Source organism: Lipophrys pholis (assembly GCF_963383615.2).
Source record: "Lipophrys pholis genome assembly, chromosome: 17".
Classification (NCBI taxonomy): Eukaryota; Metazoa; Chordata; class Actinopteri; order Blenniiformes; family Blenniidae; genus Lipophrys; species Lipophrys pholis.
In genome coordinates, this window is record NC_137643.1 from 10,536,259 (window position 1) to 10,557,903 (window position 21,645).

The following is a 21,645-nucleotide window of genomic DNA, read 5'->3' on the forward strand; positions in this document are numbered from 1 at the left end:
CTAAATCTTATGAAACAGAAGCTGATCCTTGCCACAAGGTGGTGTTTTTCTTATGTTTCCCATCAGGTGAAATGATGCAAACAGCAACATTAGATGAATTGTTTGATCACATCCCAGTAGCACCTGGACATTGATCAAAATTCAACAAAGTAGCTGGAGAGAAGAGAACGGGACCCACAGAGAGGCCACAAGGGGAGATTAATATAATTTTAGCAGAAATGACCATTTGTACTACAACTTTATGTTTCTCTATTTAAATAAAACTAGAAAGTTTACGCTTCTTAAAAACTGTAATAGATATAATTCCACTGTCAATAACAAGCACTTGATTTATTTACCTGTTACACGTCACAAGACAAACAATACAGAATCAAAAAATACACTAATATGATTTTTTTCTAAAACGATGTAGTTGTAAAGCAGCGTCAAAACTGTTGAATGTTAACTTCAAATGGTAGGCGTACTAAGTAGCCAGCAGTCATTTTTTAAGTAAATAAATATGTTACAAGGTGTAAATTCTGCTTAAGTGATCAATTAAAATAATGTAAAACAGTACCATAAAGTTCAGTATATTACAGTAATGTGACAACATATAATTTGTTCATTTGATCCCTGCATTTGTAAAAAGTTTTCTCTGAATAAAATGACAATAAATCTGTTTCTGAACATGACAACAAGACCACTAATGCACAGCATTACTGATATATGACTGGCAGAGGCACAACAAGGAGGCATTTATCCAGGGCCGTAAACTAAAATAGCCCCTCAAAGCTCTGATCAGGGGTCTGAAAGCTTTACGACCAAAAGAGCCATTTTTTGCCACAATTGCCCAAATGAAATTTATATGGAGCTGGAACTTATGTATTTCTTGTATATATATATATATATATATATATACTGTATATATATATATATAAGCCGACAAAAACTGTATTTTATGTTGCATTTGCGAAGTTTCAGATCTGCAACTTAGAAATGTAGATAATTTATACGTTTCTACATGGTTTAACTTTTATTTTTGCTATTTCTAGTAGATTTTACCTAGTGTTTGTTTTAACTGATCCAACTGTTTAAATTTCTTAAGCCGCTTTACTTCATCAATTTTATATTTCTCTGGCCATTTCAATTAAACTCTGTTTTACTCCAAAACTTGCATTTAGTGGTTTTGCTGGCTGTTTGCACAGGGCCCTCATAGTGTGCAGACACATGCAGGTAATCAATCTGTTGCAGTGTTTTGGTGAAGTGATGTGAGATGGGGGTGGGGGTGTTAAAGAGCATTATCTAACCCTGACCTGGGAACAGTGTGTTACCACTTACAGCTAACTTTGCGTGCATAGCTGAGGGTGGTATTGCCATGCCACACAGACTAAAAAAAGGCATATGGGTCCGTCCAATGGGAGTGGTTGGACAGCTGACATCCTGCCCCACCCATCCTCACACACATACCCCTCCCAGACACATATTTTGGGTTCACCTTAGGGATAAAAAGTCTTCCTAGTACCTGTGGCTAAGGGTGGTAGTCCAGCCTATCTTCGATCACCCTGGTTTTTCAAGCACAATTATTTCTGCATCCTGAGCACAAACAAACAAAGGGTCCCTCAACCAGTTGAACCACATTGATGGATTGCGGCACTGTCGGTGTACGAGGGCACCAGATAACAAGAAGTTCCAAGAAGTTCAGTTGAAAGTGTTCCGGGAGTAACCTTGTAATTGATGGGTTATGATGCGTTTGCGACGTGTGTTCGGGATGCGTCCTAAATTTGTCGCATATCAGGTTTTGGTCACCTTTCAAAGCCTGCCATACGCTGACCCGCAGGTGCTCACTACGCATGCGCGCTAGGAAACTCTTTAAATACCCCAAGTCATCTGCCACAACAAAACATTCCGCTGTCAGACCTTTTACCGCTCCATCCGAGTGCTGACGGCGGCTCACAGGCCCCACACACCCGGCGGTGCGTTTACTTTTAAATACTTTTTCTCGTCCCCCTCCCCCCTCCTCACCCAAAGCACAGCCGAGAAACCTGGCCGACTGTTAACGACGGTGACCCGGAGTCGTTACGGCTGAGCAGGGGGAGACGGACGGGGGAAAAACAAAGATGGCTGAGTAAGCCAGAGAGACAAGTCCCAACAGAACCGTCTCCAGCCGCGACTGTAATCGCCGACACGTCCCGTGGGTCTTCTCGGACGGTCAGCCGGTACCGGAGCAGGGACGCGGTGAAGCAGCCGAGCCGGGCCGCCGGTGCACATCGCCGTAGCCCGCTGTCATTGCGAATAACGGCGTCGAGAGTTGTTTTTGTTCCGCCCGGGCTCCGGGAGAAGGACTGCTGGGTTGTTGTTTTTTTTTTTTTTTTTTTTTTGTCAACGTAGCTAGCCGCGCACTCTGCTAGCATCACTGTAAGTCAACTAAACTAGTTCGACACCTTTCGTCTTTAATTCTGCACATGCTGTCGTTATTACACGGCCGTCGGCTTGTTGGGGTCCCGGTGGGTTCGTGTCGGGCGGCATTAATCACAAGTTGGTGTTTTTCCTGCTGACAGCCCGTCGAGGCGTTAGCCGGGCTAACGTTAGCCCGCCGTCAGCTGACCGTTAGCCTGACAGGTTGCTCTTAGCTGCGAGCTAACCCGCTCACTCTCCGGGCTCGGCCCGGCCGCGGCAGGCGCACACACACACGCCACAAACACCGGGACAGCCATCACCATGTCTTCACTGGAGGAGAGGGACGTGGGCGTTGCGGCCGCCCCTGGCTCCTCCTCGGCCGGCCTGGGGGTCGGGGCCGTGGGGGCAGCGGTGGAGGCTGTGGCCGGGGTCGCAGCCATGCAGGAGGAGGGCGGAATCCGGCGAGAAGGGCCCGAGCCTGACGCAGACGAGCCCCCCAAGAAGAGGGTGAAAGTGCCCGAGGGAGAGTCAGGGAAGCTGGAGGAGAGACTGTACTCAGTGCTGTGCTGCACCGTGTGCCTAGACTTGCCCAAGGCGTCTGTATATCAGGTAAACGTGGTGTCAAACACAAGACCTCCCCCATCACTATGAACTGATCAGACAAACATGTGCAACCTCACACGAGGAGCTCCCTGTGTTGTTGCCCCCAAACCCCCCCAGTTTCCACTGTCAACCTGTTGAATGTGTTGGCCAGCTTCATTTAATGTAGTGATACAGGATCCAACACAGTCTGTTCTAACTGAGCCATGCAAATTTAGCCTAGGTGGTCCTAGAACTCAAATCTTAGAACGAAAGAAAACAGCCCTCTATAAAGACACAAACCTCACACAACATCTCAAACCAAACCAACTCTTAACCTATCCCCTGCCCTTTCCTTCAATCCTCCTCAAATGTTCTCCTAAATGACCTCAGCTGTTCTCCTCACTGTCAAGTCAACACATGTTATCAATCACTGTTAAAATCTCAACATGGCTGGCTGTGTGCCCTGCTGCACACACTCCCATTTATGTTAAATGTCTCACACTAACAGTGTAATCACAATATGCATGTGCATTCTAACCTTCACATATCCCACACAAACATTAAAGTGCCTGAATCAAAATCCTTTTAAGTTCTTCTTCGGCTGTTATTGTGGCTTCCTGTTTGACAGCAAGATGCAGGTGTGGCCTGTACCCATCTGAGCTTCACTATTTCAGAAGGTTAAAAAAAATTAAACTTTATTGTAATTGTAGGACACAGATTGAAATCAACTTTACCCCGAGTTCCACTTGTGTGATTTCAAACCCCGTGTCAGGTTGTATGACATCTCTAGACAAAAACATAAATTAAAAAAAAATCGTATTCAATATATTTGGTTTTAAATAACCTCTTTTGGACAAATAATCATCACTTTTGAGTCTAATGAAGCTGTTTTACATTTTTAACTTTGTTAAAATGATTGTCACACTCTTTGTAATTTAAACAGCATACACTTATTATGCACTGTGTTTCACTCAAACTGATTTTATTTACCTTTTACTTTTTCTTTTGTATGACCACTAGTGCACCAATGGTCATCTGATGTGTGCCGGCTGTTTCATCCACCTCCTGGCTGATTCTCGCCTCAAGGAGGAACAGGCCACGTGTCCCAACTGCAGGTAAAACCGCATGCACAGTAAACATCAACACTTCTGAAGCAGTCCGTGTAGAGATGCAAGTAGCAGCTGAACGTGAACTAAGAGAAGTTACTTACTGGAGTACAGGTTGGTTGTGGGCTTAGTAGTTATATAAAAACTAACTTTTCAGCTTCATGCATTAGATGCTTCTTCACTCCACCACACCAGATTCTAATAAATGAATTAACGTCAGTAATAATGACCCATTTGGATTTTCTACAAAGTGCGAACGAGTGAATGATGCACAGGCTTAAAGGCACCAGAAGTAATAATATTGATTGAAAAGTTTTTGGTGAGAACATTTTGTCCTCTGGTTCAAAATTAAGGAAAAAATCCGATTAAATTTTCCAAAACTTAGAAATTCCGTATTTTTGCATTTTCTGACTCAAATATGTAGAATTAATCTCATTGATAACAAAGTTTTACAGTTGATAATAAATGCTATGTATAAGAACTTCTGCCGAGTCAAATATGCGAAACACGAGGCACCGGGGTAACCTCGGAGCAGCCGAGAGACCGTCATCATCGTCATGAGACACAAATCAAGCAGAGTGGGACATGAAATGAGACGCAAAACAATCAAACTCGGGGCCACAGAGGCTCCGTCCAGAGATGTGAGACGACCAAGATCAAATGTAGAAATAAACCACAAAACATAAGACAAGGAAATTCGAGTGGAGTAGTGTAAAATGTAAAATCATCTGCAAGATGTAACATGTTTGTGTTATGTTGGATGAACCATTAGAGAGTTTAGTTTATTTACCTTTCTTTTTCGCGAACAACACTAAAAAAGATCAACTTTTGTTTCCTGGACTGTGACTCACAGTTGTTCTCTGTTCACAAGCTTGTAAGAACATCCTTCACATTCTGCGAATATTCCACATGCCGATGCGGTGAGGTGCGACTTGTGTCTGACTGCAGGTGTGAGATCAGCAAGAACCTGTGCTGCAGAAACCTGGCGGTGGAGAAGGCCGTCAGCGAGCTGCCGACCGAGTGCACCTTCTGTCTAAAACAGTTCCCCCGCTCCAGCTTGGAGAGACACCAGAAAGAGGAATGCCAAGACAGGTAAACCACAAACACACACACACACACACACACACACACACACACACACACACACACACACACACACACACACACACACACACGCACACGACACGTTCCACCGTCTGCAGACATTGTTGGCAACACGGTCAATAAGTTTCACTCGCTTCTCGTAAGATTTTAATTATTAATTGATGACAAATTGAGAATGCCTGATTATAAAGCAGAGCTGTGTTGTTATGTTTTGCCCATTAGCTTTGGTAAAACTTCTCTTCTTTTTAATGTGTTATCTGGTACAACAAGTGCTCTTGATCAGTGTGTGTCACATCCAGACCCGAGCCCATTGTAAAATTTAGAAAGGCGTAAAAGTAACTCCCTTTTCCTATTCATTCACTGGGGATTGCATTTTTCAGTAGGAGTAGCAGACGTAACAGACCAGATGTGATAGAAGTGGCATCAGCTGTACTCCGAAGTCTGGAGGTGAATGTGTAAAAGAAATGTAATCAAATAAAATCCGAATTCTGCAAAAAAATGACTTGTTTTGAGACTCCATTGTTAAAAATGGCCCAAACCTTCAACTTAATGTAAACTTTTCTTAGTACATGCAACCTCTTTTGCACTAAAGCAAATTAAACACATGATGGAATTTCTTTGGTTTTGGTTTGTTCGATTACGTTAAACTCGGTTTACTACATAAAAAATGTCACGTCATTTCTACATACGTGTTCACACTATGTCTGCTCTCTAGGATTTCAATTTCCAGTTTGAGTGGCGGTGCCTTCCAACAAGTTAAGGTGTGTGTATGTGCCTGTGTGTGTGCGTGTGTGTCCGTGTGCACTCATGAGGTCGATTTGGGGAAAGTGAAGCATGTGAGCAGCCACTTCTGAGGAGGACGAGGAAGTGGCCACGTGTTTCTCTGCTGTGCCGCTCGGGCCGTGTGTGAAGTCCCGCGGGGTTGTTGTCATAGCAACAGGTGACCCTGCTCGGGACAGCTGTGCCTCTGCACGCGTTGCCACGGCAACAGCCGTGGCAGCCGCCAGGTGTTTGCGCTCAGGTCAGACAGAAAACGATGCAGGTCTGCTGCGAGGAAGCAGAGGTGCCGTTACTCTCGGGTACGACGGCCTCGTTGGAACGTGAACTCGGCGTTTAAAGTGCTGTAATTGTGATCAGTGATTGCAGGTATTTTTGTTGTGAATCCTCCACGTAAGACAAAAGTTTGCGGTTAACCCCGTGAACTGTGCGAGCTTCGCTTCACCGCACAGACTGACTACTACCTTTCATAGTATGAATGCCTGATTTTTATTGTGCAAAAGTGAAAAGTATTGCTCAAAGGTTCCTCCATTGAACCTGTAATTGATTTGTATCCATGTCTTCTTTCTTTTCCTCTCCTTGCGGCCGGCTCTCGGAGAACACTTATCATTAGCAGAGCATTAATTAACGTCAGTTCACCACCTCTGTTAATTACTACCTTGGCTATCACTGCCTTCCACTCGGCACAAGTGTCATGTATTCATCTGTGGACGATGTAATTTAACCAAAGCCGAGCCTCGAGTTTCCTTTGTCTTCAACGCCGTCTCCGTGTTCTGCTTCCAGGGTGACGCAGTGTAAGTACAAGAGGATCGGCTGCCCCTGGCAGGGCCCGTTTCACGAGCTGCCGGCGCACGAGAGCGAGTGCTCCCACCCGACCAAGACCGGGACGGAGCTGATGGGGATCCTGGGAGAGATGGACCAGAGCCACCGGAGGGACATGCAGCTCTACAACACCATCTTCAGCCTCCTCTGCTATGAGAAGATTGGCTTCACAGGTACAGGCGGCGTGAACCAAATGTTAGAATCTCCTTCGCACGAGAAACACCTGAAACTACCAAACCAACCCCTCCCGTCTCTCCAATGCGTCCTCCTCCAGAGGTGCAGTTCAGACCATACCGCACCGACGATTTCATCACTCGTCTGTACTACGAAACGCCGCGCTTCACCGTCCTCAACCAGACGTGGGTGTTGAAGGCCAGGGTCAACGACTCGGAGCGCAATCCCAACCTGTCCTGCAAGCGCACCCTCTCCTTCCAGCTCATCCTGAAGAGCAAGGTAACTCGCCTCTTTCTCTCGGGACGCAGCTTTAGGGTTTCTACAAACCGCTATTGTCCCGTGGTGCTGGAGCCTCCACAGCGCCGCATACCACTTCACCTGTGTGTGTGTGTGTGTGTGTGTGTGTGTGTGTGTGTGTGTGTGTGTGTGTGTGTGTGTGTGTGTGTGTGTGTGTGTGTGTGTGTGTGTGTGTGTGTGTGTGTGTGTGTGTGTGTGTGTGTGTGTGTGTGTGTGTGTGTGTGTGTGTGTGTGTGTGTGTGTGTGTGTGTGTGTGTGTGTGTCCGCAGGTGAACTCGGCCCTGGAGTGCTCCTTCCTGCTGCTGAAGGGGCCGTACGACGACGTGCGGATCAAACCCGTCATCCACCACCACTCCTTCAGCAACGACACCAACGAGACCGACTACGTCCCGCTGCCCATCTCCGACTCCGTGGAGTGCAACAAACTGCTGGCCGCCAAAAACATCAACCTGCGCCTGTTCATCTTCCAAGTCCAAAAATAAAGAGCGAGCGAGCGAGGAGGAGCAGGAGGAGGAGGAAGATGATGGAAGAAGAGAAGAGGTGATGGAAGGTCAAAGAGAGGATGTGATGATTGAAGAGAGACACCACTGAACCATTGATACCTCTTAGCACCGACACACACACACACACACACACACACACACACACACACACACCACTAATTATTCTTGCCTCCTTTTACAAGATAGTGCTCGGTAAAGCTGTGAGTTGCTGTTGAGATGGGTGGGCATTGATGTAGGATGGAAGGGTGAAGGGTCAGGTCTGAGCGGGGGAGGGGGGAGGGGCGAGATGGTTGGTGTGCGCCTTCGGATTGTGAACGAGCCACACCCAAAGGTCGCAGACACGCAACAACTGAAGCAGGGTTTTGTGGGTGCGTCTGCAGCGCGCGTGTGTGTGTGTGTGTGTGTGCGCGCGTGCGTGCATGTGTGTGTGTATGTGCGCGCGACGATCAGTCCCATAAACCCCTCTCGCGTGTTCAAACGTCCCAAAGACGCAATGTGAAAAACGGAGCGACTGACTCTACTCAGCTCGTCTTTGGACTCATGAATGCAGCTGGTGGGGATGGATGTATATATGTGGGCTGGCGGGCGTGTGTGTGTGTTTGAGTGTGTGTGTGTATTCCCAACCCTCTCTCTACACACTTTACCATTCGGTTCAGCAGTTTCTGTTCTGGCAAAAAAAAGACCCCCTCCCTCCCGCCACCACCTTCTACCTGCCATCAAGAGGAGCGATGGTCTGGCTGCATGCACACTTTAGTTCTTCCACTTCTTTCTCCAGCTGTGGTTCTATTTAACCCCCAACACTAATCCCAGTTTTTATTTCTCTTTAACCCCGAGTATTTAAGTACCTATAAACTTTGTTTCTTTTTAGTTGGGGATTTTAGCGTGTGAATGGCTGCCTGGGTGAGTGAGTGAGTGAGTGAGTTGTGAAACAGATGGTGACATCCATGTGAACGTGTGAAAAAGTACAATCCTCGAAGACGTCATTAGCAAGGCTGCTTTTCCATCAGACCCTCAGTTCTGTGGTGAGTTTGCGTCACTAAAATAAAAATCGCGTGCATAGTCTTTTGTGTCAGACACCTTTTTTTTCGAGTTACTTTAGTTTGTAATCACGTGGTGCTGAGTAACTTTTTAAACTTATTTATTTTAATGACCTGGGAGAAAGACTAATCACCTATTTTGGCTTCAGTTAATCACAAAGTTTGATCCAGAACTGAGTATATTCGGGGCCACGAGGGGGAAAATGAGGAAAAATCATATTTGGTTCCTAATATGCTGTGAATAGTTAGAAATGAGAGTATTTTAGGAGGGTTTGCTTTTTTTTTCCCCTGATCCAAATTACCACAAACTGATCTACAGATAATCTGGGGTCTCGTCCTGTTGCAGTAGAATATGAAGGACTTATGAGGACGACTTCTCATCGGCCTGCAGTGACTGTCGGTGTGTGTGTGTGCGTGTGTGTGTTGGGCAGAGACGGCAGAGCCGGGTGGTGGGAGGGGGCCGGGGGCCGGGGAGGTTTTAACCTTACTATGGTGACATATTAGTGTTTAGACTTGAAAAGAGAAGATGTTACTTAAATAGATTCTACTGTAAAGCAGATAGATCTCTCTCCTCCTGACCTCTACTTCCTGTATTTCTGTGTTTTAATGCTTTGTCTCTATGCCAGTGGACTCACTCATCTCACTATGGCTGTACATGTGCCTTTTATTAAAGATCATGGAACCTGCACCGCTGCCTCTGCGTCCTTTTGTCTGAGCAGAAACGGAGGCCCGGCTCCTGCGAGCTCGTCGGCTCCGCGATGAATTATGCATCCAGCGCCGAGGTTATGAAATCTAAATTTAATTTTAAGAGTCGGTGGTGGTGATGGATACGTTTCATTGAATCGGATGAGGGACGATATGAGCTGCTTTTGGCAGAAAGTGAATAAAGAGGCTCCTGAACAATAAGAGAGGCACTTAGCTGCTCACGTGGAAGTGAAAATGGGGGTTTTGTTGCAGGCGTGTAAAATGTTAGGAGTGTTATAGCGATAAGTGTCGGGTCTGTGAGTGTTTAAGAAGCAGATCAGTTCTGGTCTGTGTCACAACTGAAGGTGGTGAATGATGGCTGGAACAAAAGACTCAAGGTATTAATGGCACTTTTCTAAAAAAATGTTTTATATTTTATTGAATTCAAACAGCTGAAACGTCAGAAAATGAAAATGCAACAGTTGCGATCATCGTGTCTTCCAGGCACTTTCACACAATATAGGCAATCTTTTTTTTTTTTTAAAGTGTCAATGTGTGTTCTTTAAACCAATCTGATACACCTCATTCAAATTCTCTAAAACCCTGATAGATTATTTTAAAGGCGAGATTAAAAAAAAAACAAGGTTTTGTAACAAAGTGTCATTAGTTTCCGCAAACGGTAAAAAATAAAATGTATTTGAGGCGCTCTGGTTTGTGTTTTTCCTTCGATGGACGAGTGACCTGTCCGAGGTGTATCCTTGTGTGAACCTGCAGCTCTACGGAGCTGTACAGAGGAAGGATAGATGACCACTCTGGGGGAAAAATAAAATAAAAAATAGCCCAAAAATAAAAATGCTGCAATGTTCATCTTTAAACAGGAGGGGGTGCTAAACTCCCTGGGATTTTTTAAAAACCAAATCCATCAAAGATAAAACTTCTCCACGAGCTTCATTTGCTCCAGAAAAGCCACATAAGTGAAGACGTCACCGGTTAATATGAAAACTCCCATTGTGTGAACGCTCGCTACATCCTTCACCGATGATGATCAGCGGTATTAAACTCAAACTCTTTCCACCCGCCAGTCATATGTCACATCCTGTCTGGAGACATTAAAACGACATTCATCTCATCGATAAACTCTGGCAGGTTTAACAACCCAAATCTGTGCAAACTGCTTTCCTTTACAGCTTATCCTCTGTGCATCGTCACTGCTCCTTCATCGTCCAGTGCGGAGGAAACAAAGAGTCAGGATGATATAGAAATGTGACCTCGTCAGTCCGGCCACAGCACTTTATTCTCTTCACACAGTGCATTTCCTTAAAACACAATATATAATTTAATATCAATATAAAACTCCATTTGTGTGTATAAATTATGCATTCGATACAGCAGCTCTGATATATACTATTAAGCTTTGGTACATTTATCTGTGTGTGTGTGTGTGAACAGCGCGCCCCGGGGGCTTTTCCGGGGGAAGGCGAGGGTGAGTGAGGGTAGAAAGAAGAAGAAAAGGGTGTTGGTGTCAAGTATGCATGTGTATGCACGTGATTTCACACGGGAAGTAAGGTGGCGCCGCTCCGTCAGTACTGCGCGCTCCAGGCCGGCGCGCTGAGGCCGGCGCAGCTGGGAGGGAGGCAGCTGCTGTGGTGGGGGGGCGGGGGCGGGGGCACCATGCAGCAGTAACCTGCCTCCCCACCGACCCCGGTCACAACTTTACTTTGGGGAAAGGACACTGGAGCGCCGCCCTGCAGAGAAACGGAGAGAAGTTTTAAAGGAAAAGAAAGAAAATAAAAAGTTGGTGAGAGTTTTTGCTGCGACGAGCACTTTGTGAAGCGCTAAGTGCTCCCTGCGGGGGCGGAGCTGCTCCAGTCGGACACACAACGACACCCCACGGACGCGCGGCGTTTACCTGAACCATGCTACACTGATGGGAGGCGACTGGCGAGTAGGGCCCCAGCACCGCCGGCGGCTGGCTGTGGGAGGACTGCTGCACCCTGACGGCAGGGGCGTAGCCTCCTGCACACACAAACACACAGGAAAGACTTTATTAACTGGACGTTCCTTCGCTCCGCTTCCTTTGACGACAAGTTGATAGAAGAAAGAAGCCACCAGAGGCTGAACCATCACTAATGATGTCACTGCCTTTCCTAGTTCTAAAAACATCCCCGATAATAAATCTAAAACACCTAGGATAAACATTTTTGGGCCAAACTTTCAGGAAAGACAGAAACACATTTTCCCCAGCGTGGCGGCGATTTGCCGGATCGGTGATTAGACGACGCTGCCCTGCACGTTTCAGACGTCTCCCTGCTCAAACACTCCTGATTGAAATGAATGGCTCGTTATCAGGCTTCTGCAGAGCTCCATAACGAGCCATTCATTTGAATTACGCGTGCTGGAGCGGGGAGCCATTTGCTGCTTAGATACAAGTGGAAAACACCAGGACCCGGCCGCCAACAGTCTGAACTGACTCACATTTTGTTTTTAACTTCAGCTTCATTAGTTTCATTCAGAAAACTTGAGGGATCCTCTGAGTGCCATTTTTTTTATTTATTTGTCTTGTTTTCTGGAATTACATTTTCTCACTATATTTTTACATTTTCAAGACAAAATCATGGATAAAAAAATAAATACAAATGATAATATCCAACATAACCAGTAGTTGTGTTTGCAGCATGTTTGAGAAGCTGAAAGAGTTCATGTTTATTTCCACTCAAATCTGATTCATCAGAAGTTGAAATAAAGCTGCGATGGACTGCTGATCTGTCCTGCCTGCGTTCACAGTGAGGTGGTGGAGGTGGTGGTGGTGGTGGGGGGGGTCGACTCCAGTGCCCCACAACCCTGAGGAGAATAAAGCAATAACATAGAAGATGGATGGACTTTATCTTCTGGCTCTCGGTGGCTGTGATGGATAGAAGCAGCAGGGAAAGAGACCGGTTCACTGTGAGACCCTCAGACTACATCTCTGACAGTGTAACGGCCCCCTCCTCTACTGCCACGGCTTGGTTTCTCACACACACACACACACACACACACACACACACACACACACACACACACACACACACACACACACACACACACACACACACACACACACACACACACACACACACACACACACACACACACACACACACACACACACACACACACACACACACTGTGTACCTGTCTGTTGAGCTGCCTGGCTTTGGGCGTGCTGATTGGGCGACACAGGCCTGCATCCTTGCTGAGCTGAGGTAGCGTACTGGCCGTAGTAGTACACAGGAACCTAAACCACAGGAGCAGTTTTACACGGTTTTCACTTCGAGACTGGAAATGATTTTGATCATGCAAACAGAAAGTGCCTCCTTACCTGAGGTGAGGGCTGGCAGTAGCTGGAGGGGTTGGGCGGGGGCGGAGGAAGAGGAGGAGCTGCATAGATGTAACCCTGGCTGGGAGGGTAGAGGGGGGGGGCGTCCCCCGCCGACTGACAGCTCACTGTCACATGAGCAAACTGTGACGAAAGATCTTCCATCTGTTGGGAGAAAGGAGGTTAGAACGTGAAACGCACACGGCCTCCAGTCATAAAAACACACGTGTTTTTGTGTGTGTGTGTGTGTGGGGGGGGGGGGGGGGGGGGGGGGGGGGGGGGCTCAGTAGAGGCTGCACCGCACGGTGATACATACTGTTGAGTATGGCTGTGAGGGAGTGACAGGCAACATCTGTGGAGCTGTGTAGGAGACAGACGAGTACTGAACCACCTGAGAGGGGACACACACACACACACACACACACACACACACCAGAGATAAAGACACAAATATCCACGTCCGTGTGTGTGTGTGTGTGTGTGTGTGTGTGTGTGTGTGTGTGTGTGTGTGTGTGTGTGAACATATCTTGAATGTAAAGCACTTTTCGCTGCGTGGGCGTGTGCGCTACCTGCTGCGGCGGCTGCTGGCTCTGGCTCCTGATTGGCTGCTGGCTGTCTGGAGGGTTGTACACAGCGGGGGTCCCGTCGGGGTTGAGGAAGGGCTGCCCTGATAGGCGGAGATGAAGAGTTTGATGAATGCGTGCGTCCTCTCTAAACCGTTGCCGCTGCGTGAGTGTGCTATGTACCGGTGTGTGGGTTCACTAATATGCTCCCCGGCGGGATCCCGTTCTCCACCATGTAGGCCGAGTTGGGAGCCGGCTCCTCCATGATGGGTGGGGGTGACGGGTGGGGTGGCAGTCTGAACAGAGAGATGGAGCCTGAGAGAGATGAGAAGAAGTTGGATTGTAGATGAAGAGGAGAAAAAGGAGCTTTTTTCTTTTTTTTTAATTCCCCTCAACACATTCAAAAGAAACGCTCACCCCTCCCGTCTGTGCTAAAAACATACTGCCTGCCTCCTCTCGACATTACTTGAAGATTTTCTTTCCCCCTTCCTGATTATGTGACGACGACTGGAGGTGTTGTGTGAAAATTTACAGCTCTGGTGTGAAGATTCATGGACCGAGTTAAAATTTTCACACCAAGAGAACTTCCACTGCTTTTTGCTAATTAGACGCTGCCGAATAAAGAACCGATAATTTATAACCAGCGATTTCTCCCAAGTGTGGCGTGGCGATGAAGTCTGCGCATAACTTTGCTGGCACGCAGGTACAGAGGAGTGAAGAGTCTCACCCGCCACGACTGAATTTACACCTCCAACATGTGACGGAGGGAAGTGTTAAAAAGTCATTAAGTGCTGTTATCGTTAAAAAAAAAAAAAAAAAAAAGAAGAAAGAAAAACGCACCTGAACCTCGTGCGTCCCAGCTGTGGCAGTTGACGGGCTGGCGGGCTTTCGGGGCCGGATTCGTCCACTGGTGCGAGGAATCAGAGTCGGTGCTGCTCCAAGGTTGGGGGTCGTTGCCGTAGCGACAGTCGGTCTCGGTGCTGCTCTGCCTGCTGCTGCCCGTCCAGCTGGAGCCGGAGCTGTCTCGGCTCCCCCTGCGAGACGCATCCAGAATTATCCTGCAGCCTTATTACTGCGCGAGCCGCATGCCATTAATGTATTCGGGGACAGAAATGGCCTCCGCACCTGCTTCGTAGCACACATGATGAAGGCCCGGGGGCTTTTTATGCCACATTCCTTCACCAAAATTACCTATAAGGACTTTTCTGTCCTGCCAAGGATCTCAAGCCCTCGACACACACGTCAGTAAAATTAAATCTCGGTCTTCTTTTTGTTTCCGCTGCAGAAGCTGTGTGCCAGCCGGGCTGACCAGATTAAGATGATAAATGACTGTGCATCTGTGCAGACTGGGTTCTCTACCTGAAGAGCTGCCTTCTCCTCTGGGTCTCAGCATATGGATTGTAGTCCTCCACATCCCTGCACACACACACACACACACACAGACATATATTAATGTCCTCATCTAAATATAATAAGCTAAAAGGAACATGAAAAATACCCTGCAGGCAAGGTTACCTGGTTTCTGCATGGGCGCTCTCCTGGGTGCTGGACGGCTGCGAGAGGAACGGCAGAGAAATTAGTGAGAACCTTTCACTGCCTCTGTGCCACATCTGCATGTTTTGTCCGTCTCAAGTCTCCTCCTCTCACCTCCTTCCTGAAGATTCGCTCTCGTGCTCTTTGGTACTCCTCCTCTCTCTCCTCCATTGACTTGCTTTGCTTCTCCCGTAAGGGGTGGAGTCGGCTCTGCAGGGGGAGAGAACGCGAGACGGGTCACAGCACTGATAGGACGCGATCAATGTCAATTATGAGAGAAATTCCTGAGAGCTGGGCGACGAGAGGAGGACCAAACAGAACCGACCTGGTCGTCCGAGCTGTTGTCTCGCTTCAAAATGATTTTCCACTGTTGGATCTCCTCTGCTTTGTCCTTGTGCACCTCGTCCAGGAAACGCTGCTCGGGTCTTCAGGAGACAAAGACGCAACTTCAGTCAGTTTGCGGTCAGTTTTGAGGATTCACTCAGGTTTTGCTTGCGAGCTTACATGCGCGTGCCGCTTGTCCTGTTGATGATGACCGACTTGCCTGTCTGGTCTACATTGTGCTCCATGCCAAAGTAGGCCGCCACCCGATGGACCAGCATGCGGTGGTAGGAGGACATGTGAGGGAACTTCTTAAAGGAGCTGAAATGTGAAGGGGGGGGGGGGCAAAATAAATAGATACAGAAATTGGTCGTATTTTTTTGGCTCGAGTCCAACATAGGTGGCTCAATATATGAATCGATACAATAAATAAGCTGCATGGACAGAATTATAATACTCATATGTGGGCGGCTATCATGCTGCATTTTAATTTAAGCTGTGGCTAAACTTTTAACAGGATTTGGAATTCATTAAAAAAATGTGCTGCACCTGAAATGAGCGCATGGATCTATTACTGCTCAAGGTTACACGCTCATTTTCCACACACCTATTGCTGGTGATGAAGTCGATCATGTCCTGCTCCAGCTTGAGCAGCATCATGCGGTCTCGGGGGTTGCTGTTGAGGGTGTCCACGATGAACTGGTGCAGGTCGATGCCGGTGGAGTCGGTGTATTCCACACTGGACTCTGCCAGAAGGAGGACGTGTCGAGACACAACGCAAATGATCACGAAGGCACACTTGCAATATTCAAACACCCCAGGAGAAGAAGATGTAAATAGCGGCGCAGGAGCAAATTTTATTGCATTCTTTTTTCTTTGTCTGTTTCCTGAAATATTACAAACACACACACAAACCTTTGGACAATGATGATGAAGGTTTCTTTGGCTCGGCGCTCTTCTCTTGCTCTTCCTCCTTACAGGAGTTTCTCTCGTCCTCCTGGCAGCTAAATGAGACGATTGCATCTGGACAAGCCTGAAACGAGAGAAAGAGGAGTGTAATTTCACTATGAGGATGATGATGATGATGAAGGGAAGATCTAATGTGCCGTGTGTCTCACCTGGGTTTCTTCGAACGTGGAGGGCTCCTCACACACTGCCATACTGCGCACCAACTTTCCTTTGGCCTGCGATGCACACATGAGCAAGCGATATTACAAATTCATAGAGTCTAATGCGATCGATATTTCACTGAGAATGAGTAATGAGAGGCAGAATTATTTTAGCTTACCTTTACTTTTTTCTTTGGTTGCACCTGGTTACACTGTTTCTGTGCGTGAAGACACAATTTATTTTGATGACGGGAGCTTGCGAGGAGGATGCATAAATTTTATCGTGGTACACTGCAGTATCTATGTTTGGTCGCTTACCTGCTGCTCAGGCTTTTTCTTGTCCCCGTCTTCCTTCTGACCGCACGGCGGTGGGCATGGCGGAGGGGAGGGGCAGCCGATGGCGTCACATGACGTCACGTCACACAGTTTTGGGAGGACATCTGGACTCTCTGATGCTACTTCACTCATCCTTCTGCAAAACACGCAGCACGGGCTCACAGATAACGTCCGTACGTGTGGAAATGTGTGTCTAAATTTGAATTAGAGTGTGTGTGTATGTGTGTGTGTGTGTGTATTCATACGCTACCTATTTGGAGTTGTTTACTGGAGAGGTGCACAGGTGAATGATGAGGTCATATATCCCATGTTCCCACGGGGCAGCCAGAAATGCAATTATTGTTGTCTGCCTCCGCTGGCCTTTTTCTACTGTTCCTCTCTGCCGACCATTTACTGGTCAATGGAAAATAGCCTGAAGAGATTGAAAAACACAGGAGGATAAAAGCATCAGTGGTCATGGTACAACAGAAACACTGCTGCAATGTTTTACAACATGCACACGCACGGCGAGCAGTTGCCCACATATAAAAGAATAGCAGCTGGAAGTGACATCGAGTAGCTGAGCTTCTGTGTGTGTGTGTGTGTGCGTGTTACTGTAACTGGGTCCATGTGTCCATGACAGTAACAGTAACACACAGGCCCCGACATTGATGTGGAATCTGGTTGTGTATTTACATGTTGCTGTAGCTCATGTGTCGGGTGGGGGGGTGGGGGGGGGGGGGGGGGGGGGGGGGGGGGGGGGGCATGCGTGGGCGTGCATGTGCGTTCGAGTGTGTCCTTCCTCAAGCTTTTCTTAGAAACAGCAGCTGTGGGGAGAAACATCCGATCCACCGGCTCTGATATTCCCAGAATGCCAAACTGAGTCTCTGATCCCAGTGGTGAGGAGAATATTGCCTGGACTAAAGAGGCACACACACACACACACACACACACACACACACACATTCCAGCATCTTTTCCGAGAGGACAGACAGTGTTCAGTGGGGACACATTCCCCGGCAACACACAGCTCAATGGGACACTTACTGGTGTAACACTTGGGACAGAATAACGAGCTCTGAGGATGCCGAGTCCCACAACATGGTTATTTAACACCCGACTGGAGATAATAGCGCTTTTTTACCCCCACAAAAAAAGAAAAGACCTGTCAGTCCATGTGCAGCCAAAGTGATGTTTACTTCCCACATCGCTTCATTGACACGCCGCACACGACAAAGGAGAAAATCTTCTTAGTGCAACGGCGAGAAGGGCGAAATCTTCATCTCACTGCGTAACCGGCGAAAATGACCACAGTGTGTGTTGATTCGTAATCGCTGCGTTTATGAAGAAATTGAATTCCGCTTTGAAACTCGTGTGGGGGAAAAAAACAAACTAACATTTGACTGTAGTGTGATGAGCATGATTTTTTATTGGCATGTACAAGTGGTTTTATTGATTAGTGTTTCACTCCAGCTGATAGGAGTATCTCACCGCAAAAGCCGCCGTGTTACATAACAAATCCTTGAATTGATTGAAGAGGGAAAGAAACAGATGCCCCTATGAGGTGAAAAGATATCATACTCCTTTCAACCAAGACAAAAACGAGACATTTGAGCTTTGGCTTTGGGCATTTTTCACAGCTGCTGCTCAGGACAAAGATCACTGCCGTAATTCTGAGAAAAGGAGGCAAAGTGATGAACCAAGTAATGCAAATTAATCAATAATGTAAATGCCGTTTCTCGCTGCTAAAGTCTCACAATGCCGAAAGATCTGCATCTCTGCCGGTGGTCTTGCCGCAGCTACGGCGGAGACAAACATTCGAAAGGGCACAATAACTTGGGAGGCTCCCCAATGTGCCGCCGGCGAGTTCTTGCTGAGCTTGTCCTTCAGCCAAAGAGAGCAGCTTCAGGACTGCTTGACCCTGACCCCAGACAACAACACATCTCCTTTAATTATTGCAAAATGGCAGAAAACACGCCGGTGCTGTGCGCCGCGAATCTGAGCTTACACGAGAAGATCCGCCTTAAATCGACGGAGAGGGAGAAAAGAAATACGGAGCAGATGTAGGAAAAGGAAAGGAAGATGAATGGGAGGTGAGCAGGGGATGAAGAGAGATGAGGAAACAGTCTGCAGGGACTTTAAAGGTGAGGCGGGGTGACGGGAGGCGTCGAAAAGAGGCACAAGTGAAGAATTAGTGATAGAGAGGCTTGCAGCACAGTTCTGTCTTCGGGCTTTTCAGCCGACGGCCGTGGAGGGGTGGGGGGGGTTTGAGTGGAGCGACCAGTTTTTTGAGCTGAGCGCTGCAGAAGTGGCCGGCCGCCCGGGGAGAAGGTGTGACACGATCATTAGTGTGTGACGGATGGCGGCGGGAGGCAGGGAGCGCCAGCGCCCGCTACATCATCATCCATCTGCTGCTCTCCCCGAAGCCTCCAGCCTCGGAGCCACTTACTCACCAGGACACCTTTCTTCTTCGGCCAAAAGCTGCCTGGCTCATCTACACTGACACACGGGCAGGCCAGTGGGAGACTGTCCAAAAGCGACTTTAGACGGCCATTGTCAGCTACATCGAGTTATAATAAGTCCTTATTCAGCTCGGGACAATCCTGTTTGTAATTAAGACCGGGGAGAAATGTGTCTCCTGCGATGAAAGCTAAAATTACCAGTGATTCTTGTTCCAACACTGAGGTGTGCTCAGGTTTATCATCCTGCACTGTCCATTTATCTGCACATCTCACCATCTCGGAGGATTTCCTTCCTTTCTTTCTTCCCCCCCTTGTGTTTGCACCCCACCGGTTTAGCAAAACATACAAAATCTAGAAATCGTGAGTGCCTCTGGTCACAGGAGCCGCTGTTTGTGTGTTTTGTCTCCGAGGTTGAATCTTAATGGAGATTTCATACGTTCCCTCCCTCTGCTCAGGAGCTCATTAGGAAACGGTTCAGAGAGAACAGTAAAGACAGGGGGGGGGGGGGGGGGTGCAGGTCTTTGTGGTTTGAAATAATAATTGAAAATTTGGAGGCAAACTCAGAACCTTCACTGCTTTGTTTATCCCATAATGTGCACCGGCTTTGCCCTCGAGCCTCTAATTGGACTGAATTCCCTCTCACAATATAGATACAGTATTTGCTGTTTTTCTCAACTCCTGACAATTTTTTTTTTGTTTAGATGTATATAATGTTTCATCAAGTGCGCCTGCTGAATCCTCTCTTTCCTGGCCAAGTTTTATAATCACCTTGCAGCAGCATTTTTTTTTTTTCTTTTTTAAAGTAAAACATCAACAAACAGGCAGCTCATTATCTCAACTGAGAGATGCATGAGAAAGAAAGTAGGCTGCAGGGAGGAGATGTAGGTTACATGGTCCTGTCTGCAGCACCTGGGCAGCTCACAGGAGTCAGTCTGTCAGTCAGTCAGTCTGTCTTCTCACCGCGGTGACTTGTGGCTTCCAGCTGCATTGCTCTGCAGCTGAACTCAGCTCCCCCAAACAATGGAAAACACCTTCATGCACACTGCCACACATTAACCAGCAGCGTGGTACCACGTGCACGCGCCAAAGGGCGACTGCACGCGCACACACATACACACACATTTAAAAAAAAAAAAAAAAAAAAAAGAAAAGGGGGAAAAAAAAAAAAAAAAAAACCCCGGTGTGATGGCACCTTGAATCTGTCGCAGTCTGCATTAAGATGCAGTAAACAGGTGGCTTCTTCTTCTCCGTGCGCAACTTTGTAGCATCCCGCTGACCCACATAACGCCGCTTTCTCCCGGCGGGTCCGCGCGGGGACGCGTGTGCATGTGTGTCGCATTATGACCCGGTCTGAAACTGACACACCGGGCTATTTTTACCCCCGGGCAGGGCAGAGGAGCGTGGACCTGCTGCTCCGGGACTTCAGCGCGCTGTCAGCGGGAGGGGAACGGAGGAGACGCACCCGGCGGCTGAACTCAATTACACGGAGGCACTTCGGGGCAACGGAGACGGGGGGGAATTAACAAGTCACACACACTAAGATAGACATGGGTTGCTTTGAAATGTCGAGTTAAACAGCGACTGTCCTCGTCGGGAAAGTAACAATATAACGATGGGGACACGCGGGGCAAACGTCTCTCCCGATAAAGCCGCAGAGTTTCGGGGGAACCTGAGACGCGTGGAGATCCCGAGTGAAGACCGGTTTGGGTTTAGCCAGAGAGCCGTCACAGGGAGCCGCTCCGGCCGCGGACACCGGGGCAGCGCCGCGCCGTCACCCCGAGGAACGACCCCCTTCAGCCGGGGTGAACCTCGGGGAAGGGGCGCGGCGTTGCGCGAGGCGAGGCGAGGCGATGCGCGGGAGGCTTACCGTGAGCTGGTGTCTTCCTCCCTCAGCGGGATCTGTGCCGGTGTACCGACCCACGAGCTGCCGCACACCCGGTGTCTGTTGACTGTGAGGTCCGTTACTCCTCCTCCGCCTTTTGCCTGTCTCTGTCTCTGTCGGAGGAGGAGGTGGTGGAGGAGGAGGAGGAGGAGGAGGAGGAGGGCCGTCTGCTCTGAACCCCTCAGCCCACTCGGCTCTCTCTCTCTCTCTCTCTCTGCCGCCTTCACCACCGCGCTGCCATCATCCTGGAGTTTAATCAAAAACATTTGTACCAAAGTGCACGGTCACATTAACACCTGACACCCAACGAGGCCAGAAATATATTAATCCCAGAAAAAAAAGACACACAGAATGACGTGCACAGTGACCAAAAATTAGCCACAAAATGCAGCTAAATGACAAGAATTGCCCTCTGGGAGCAATAAAATATTTCAAATGTATTCTAAATAAGCCACAAAAATGGGGCTTCCCCTTCATATAGTGAGAAGAGTTTGCACGTTCTCCCTGAGCATTCACGGAGTATCTGCAAGTACGTTTTCTTTTACAGGATAAATACATTTTAGTTTAATTCAATTCAACTGCATTTATACAACGGCAAATACAACAAAGTCATTTCAGGGGACTTTTACAGAGAAAACCAACA

At 47.8% G+C, this 21,645-nt stretch overlaps 2 protein-coding genes across 2 annotated transcripts; one reads left to right on the plus strand and one right to left on the minus strand.

The window, feature by feature from the left end:
* Positions 1 to 1,942: 1,942 nt before the first annotated feature.
* zftraf1 (zinc finger TRAF-type containing 1) lies at positions 1,943 to 9,465 on the plus strand. The gene is made up of 6 exons (XM_080484600.1): positions 1,943 to 2,985; positions 3,979 to 4,073; positions 5,013 to 5,156; positions 6,729 to 6,940; positions 7,042 to 7,220; positions 7,508 to 9,465. The coding sequence occupies exons 1-6, from the start codon at positions 2,698 to 2,700 to the stop codon at positions 7,718 to 7,720; spliced, it is 1,131 nt and encodes a 376-aa protein (XP_080340726.1). The 5' UTR covers positions 1,943 to 2,697; the 3' UTR covers positions 7,721 to 9,465.
* A 400-nt stretch (positions 9,466 to 9,865) lies between these two features.
* arpp21 (cAMP-regulated phosphoprotein, 21) lies at positions 9,866 to 21,209 on the minus strand. The gene is made up of 20 exons (XM_080484131.1): positions 20,988 to 21,209; positions 16,930 to 17,091; positions 16,662 to 16,815; positions 16,523 to 16,561; positions 16,353 to 16,418; positions 16,150 to 16,267; positions 15,842 to 15,980; positions 15,418 to 15,555; positions 15,239 to 15,338; positions 15,028 to 15,123; positions 14,896 to 14,933; positions 14,740 to 14,796; positions 14,221 to 14,414; positions 13,564 to 13,695; positions 13,387 to 13,484; positions 13,134 to 13,208; positions 12,821 to 12,982; positions 12,634 to 12,736; positions 11,372 to 11,478; positions 9,866 to 11,207 (listed from the first exon to the last, which is right to left on the minus strand). The coding sequence occupies exons 3-20, from the start codon at positions 16,809 to 16,811 to the stop codon at positions 11,043 to 11,045; spliced, it is 1,977 nt and encodes a 658-aa protein (XP_080340257.1). The 5' UTR covers positions 16,812 to 16,815; positions 16,930 to 17,091; positions 20,988 to 21,209; the 3' UTR covers positions 9,866 to 11,042.
* Positions 21,210 to 21,645: the final 436 nt, after the last annotated feature.

What these genes read in the sequence shown, in the direction of transcription:
- arpp21 (XM_080484131.1), bottom strand. Translation starts at nt 16,811, where the DNA reads ATGAGTGAAGTAGCATCAGAGAGTCCAGATGTCCTCCCAAAACTGTGT. An exon ending in TTCATCATCATTGTCCAAAG is followed by an intron (nt 15,981 to 16,149) that starts GTTTGTGTGTGT and finishes TCCTTCTGGCAG; the next exon opens with AGTCCAGTGTGGAATACACC. An exon ending in AGGAGAAGGCAGCTCTTCAG is followed by an intron (nt 14,415 to 14,739) that starts GTAGAGAACCCA and finishes TGCGTCTCGCAG; the next exon opens with GGGGAGCCGAGACAGCTCCG.
- zftraf1 (XM_080484600.1), top strand. Translation starts at nt 2,698, where the DNA reads ATGTCTTCACTGGAGGAGAGGGACGTGGGCGTTGCGGCCGCCCCTGGC. An exon ending in CCAAGGCGTCTGTATATCAG is followed by an intron (nt 2,986 to 3,978) that starts GTAAACGTGGTG and finishes TATGACCACTAG; the next exon opens with TGCACCAATGGTCATCTGAT. An exon ending in AGCTCATCCTGAAGAGCAAG is followed by an intron (nt 7,221 to 7,507) that starts GTAACTCGCCTC and finishes GTGTGTCCGCAG; the next exon opens with GTGAACTCGGCCCTGGAGTG.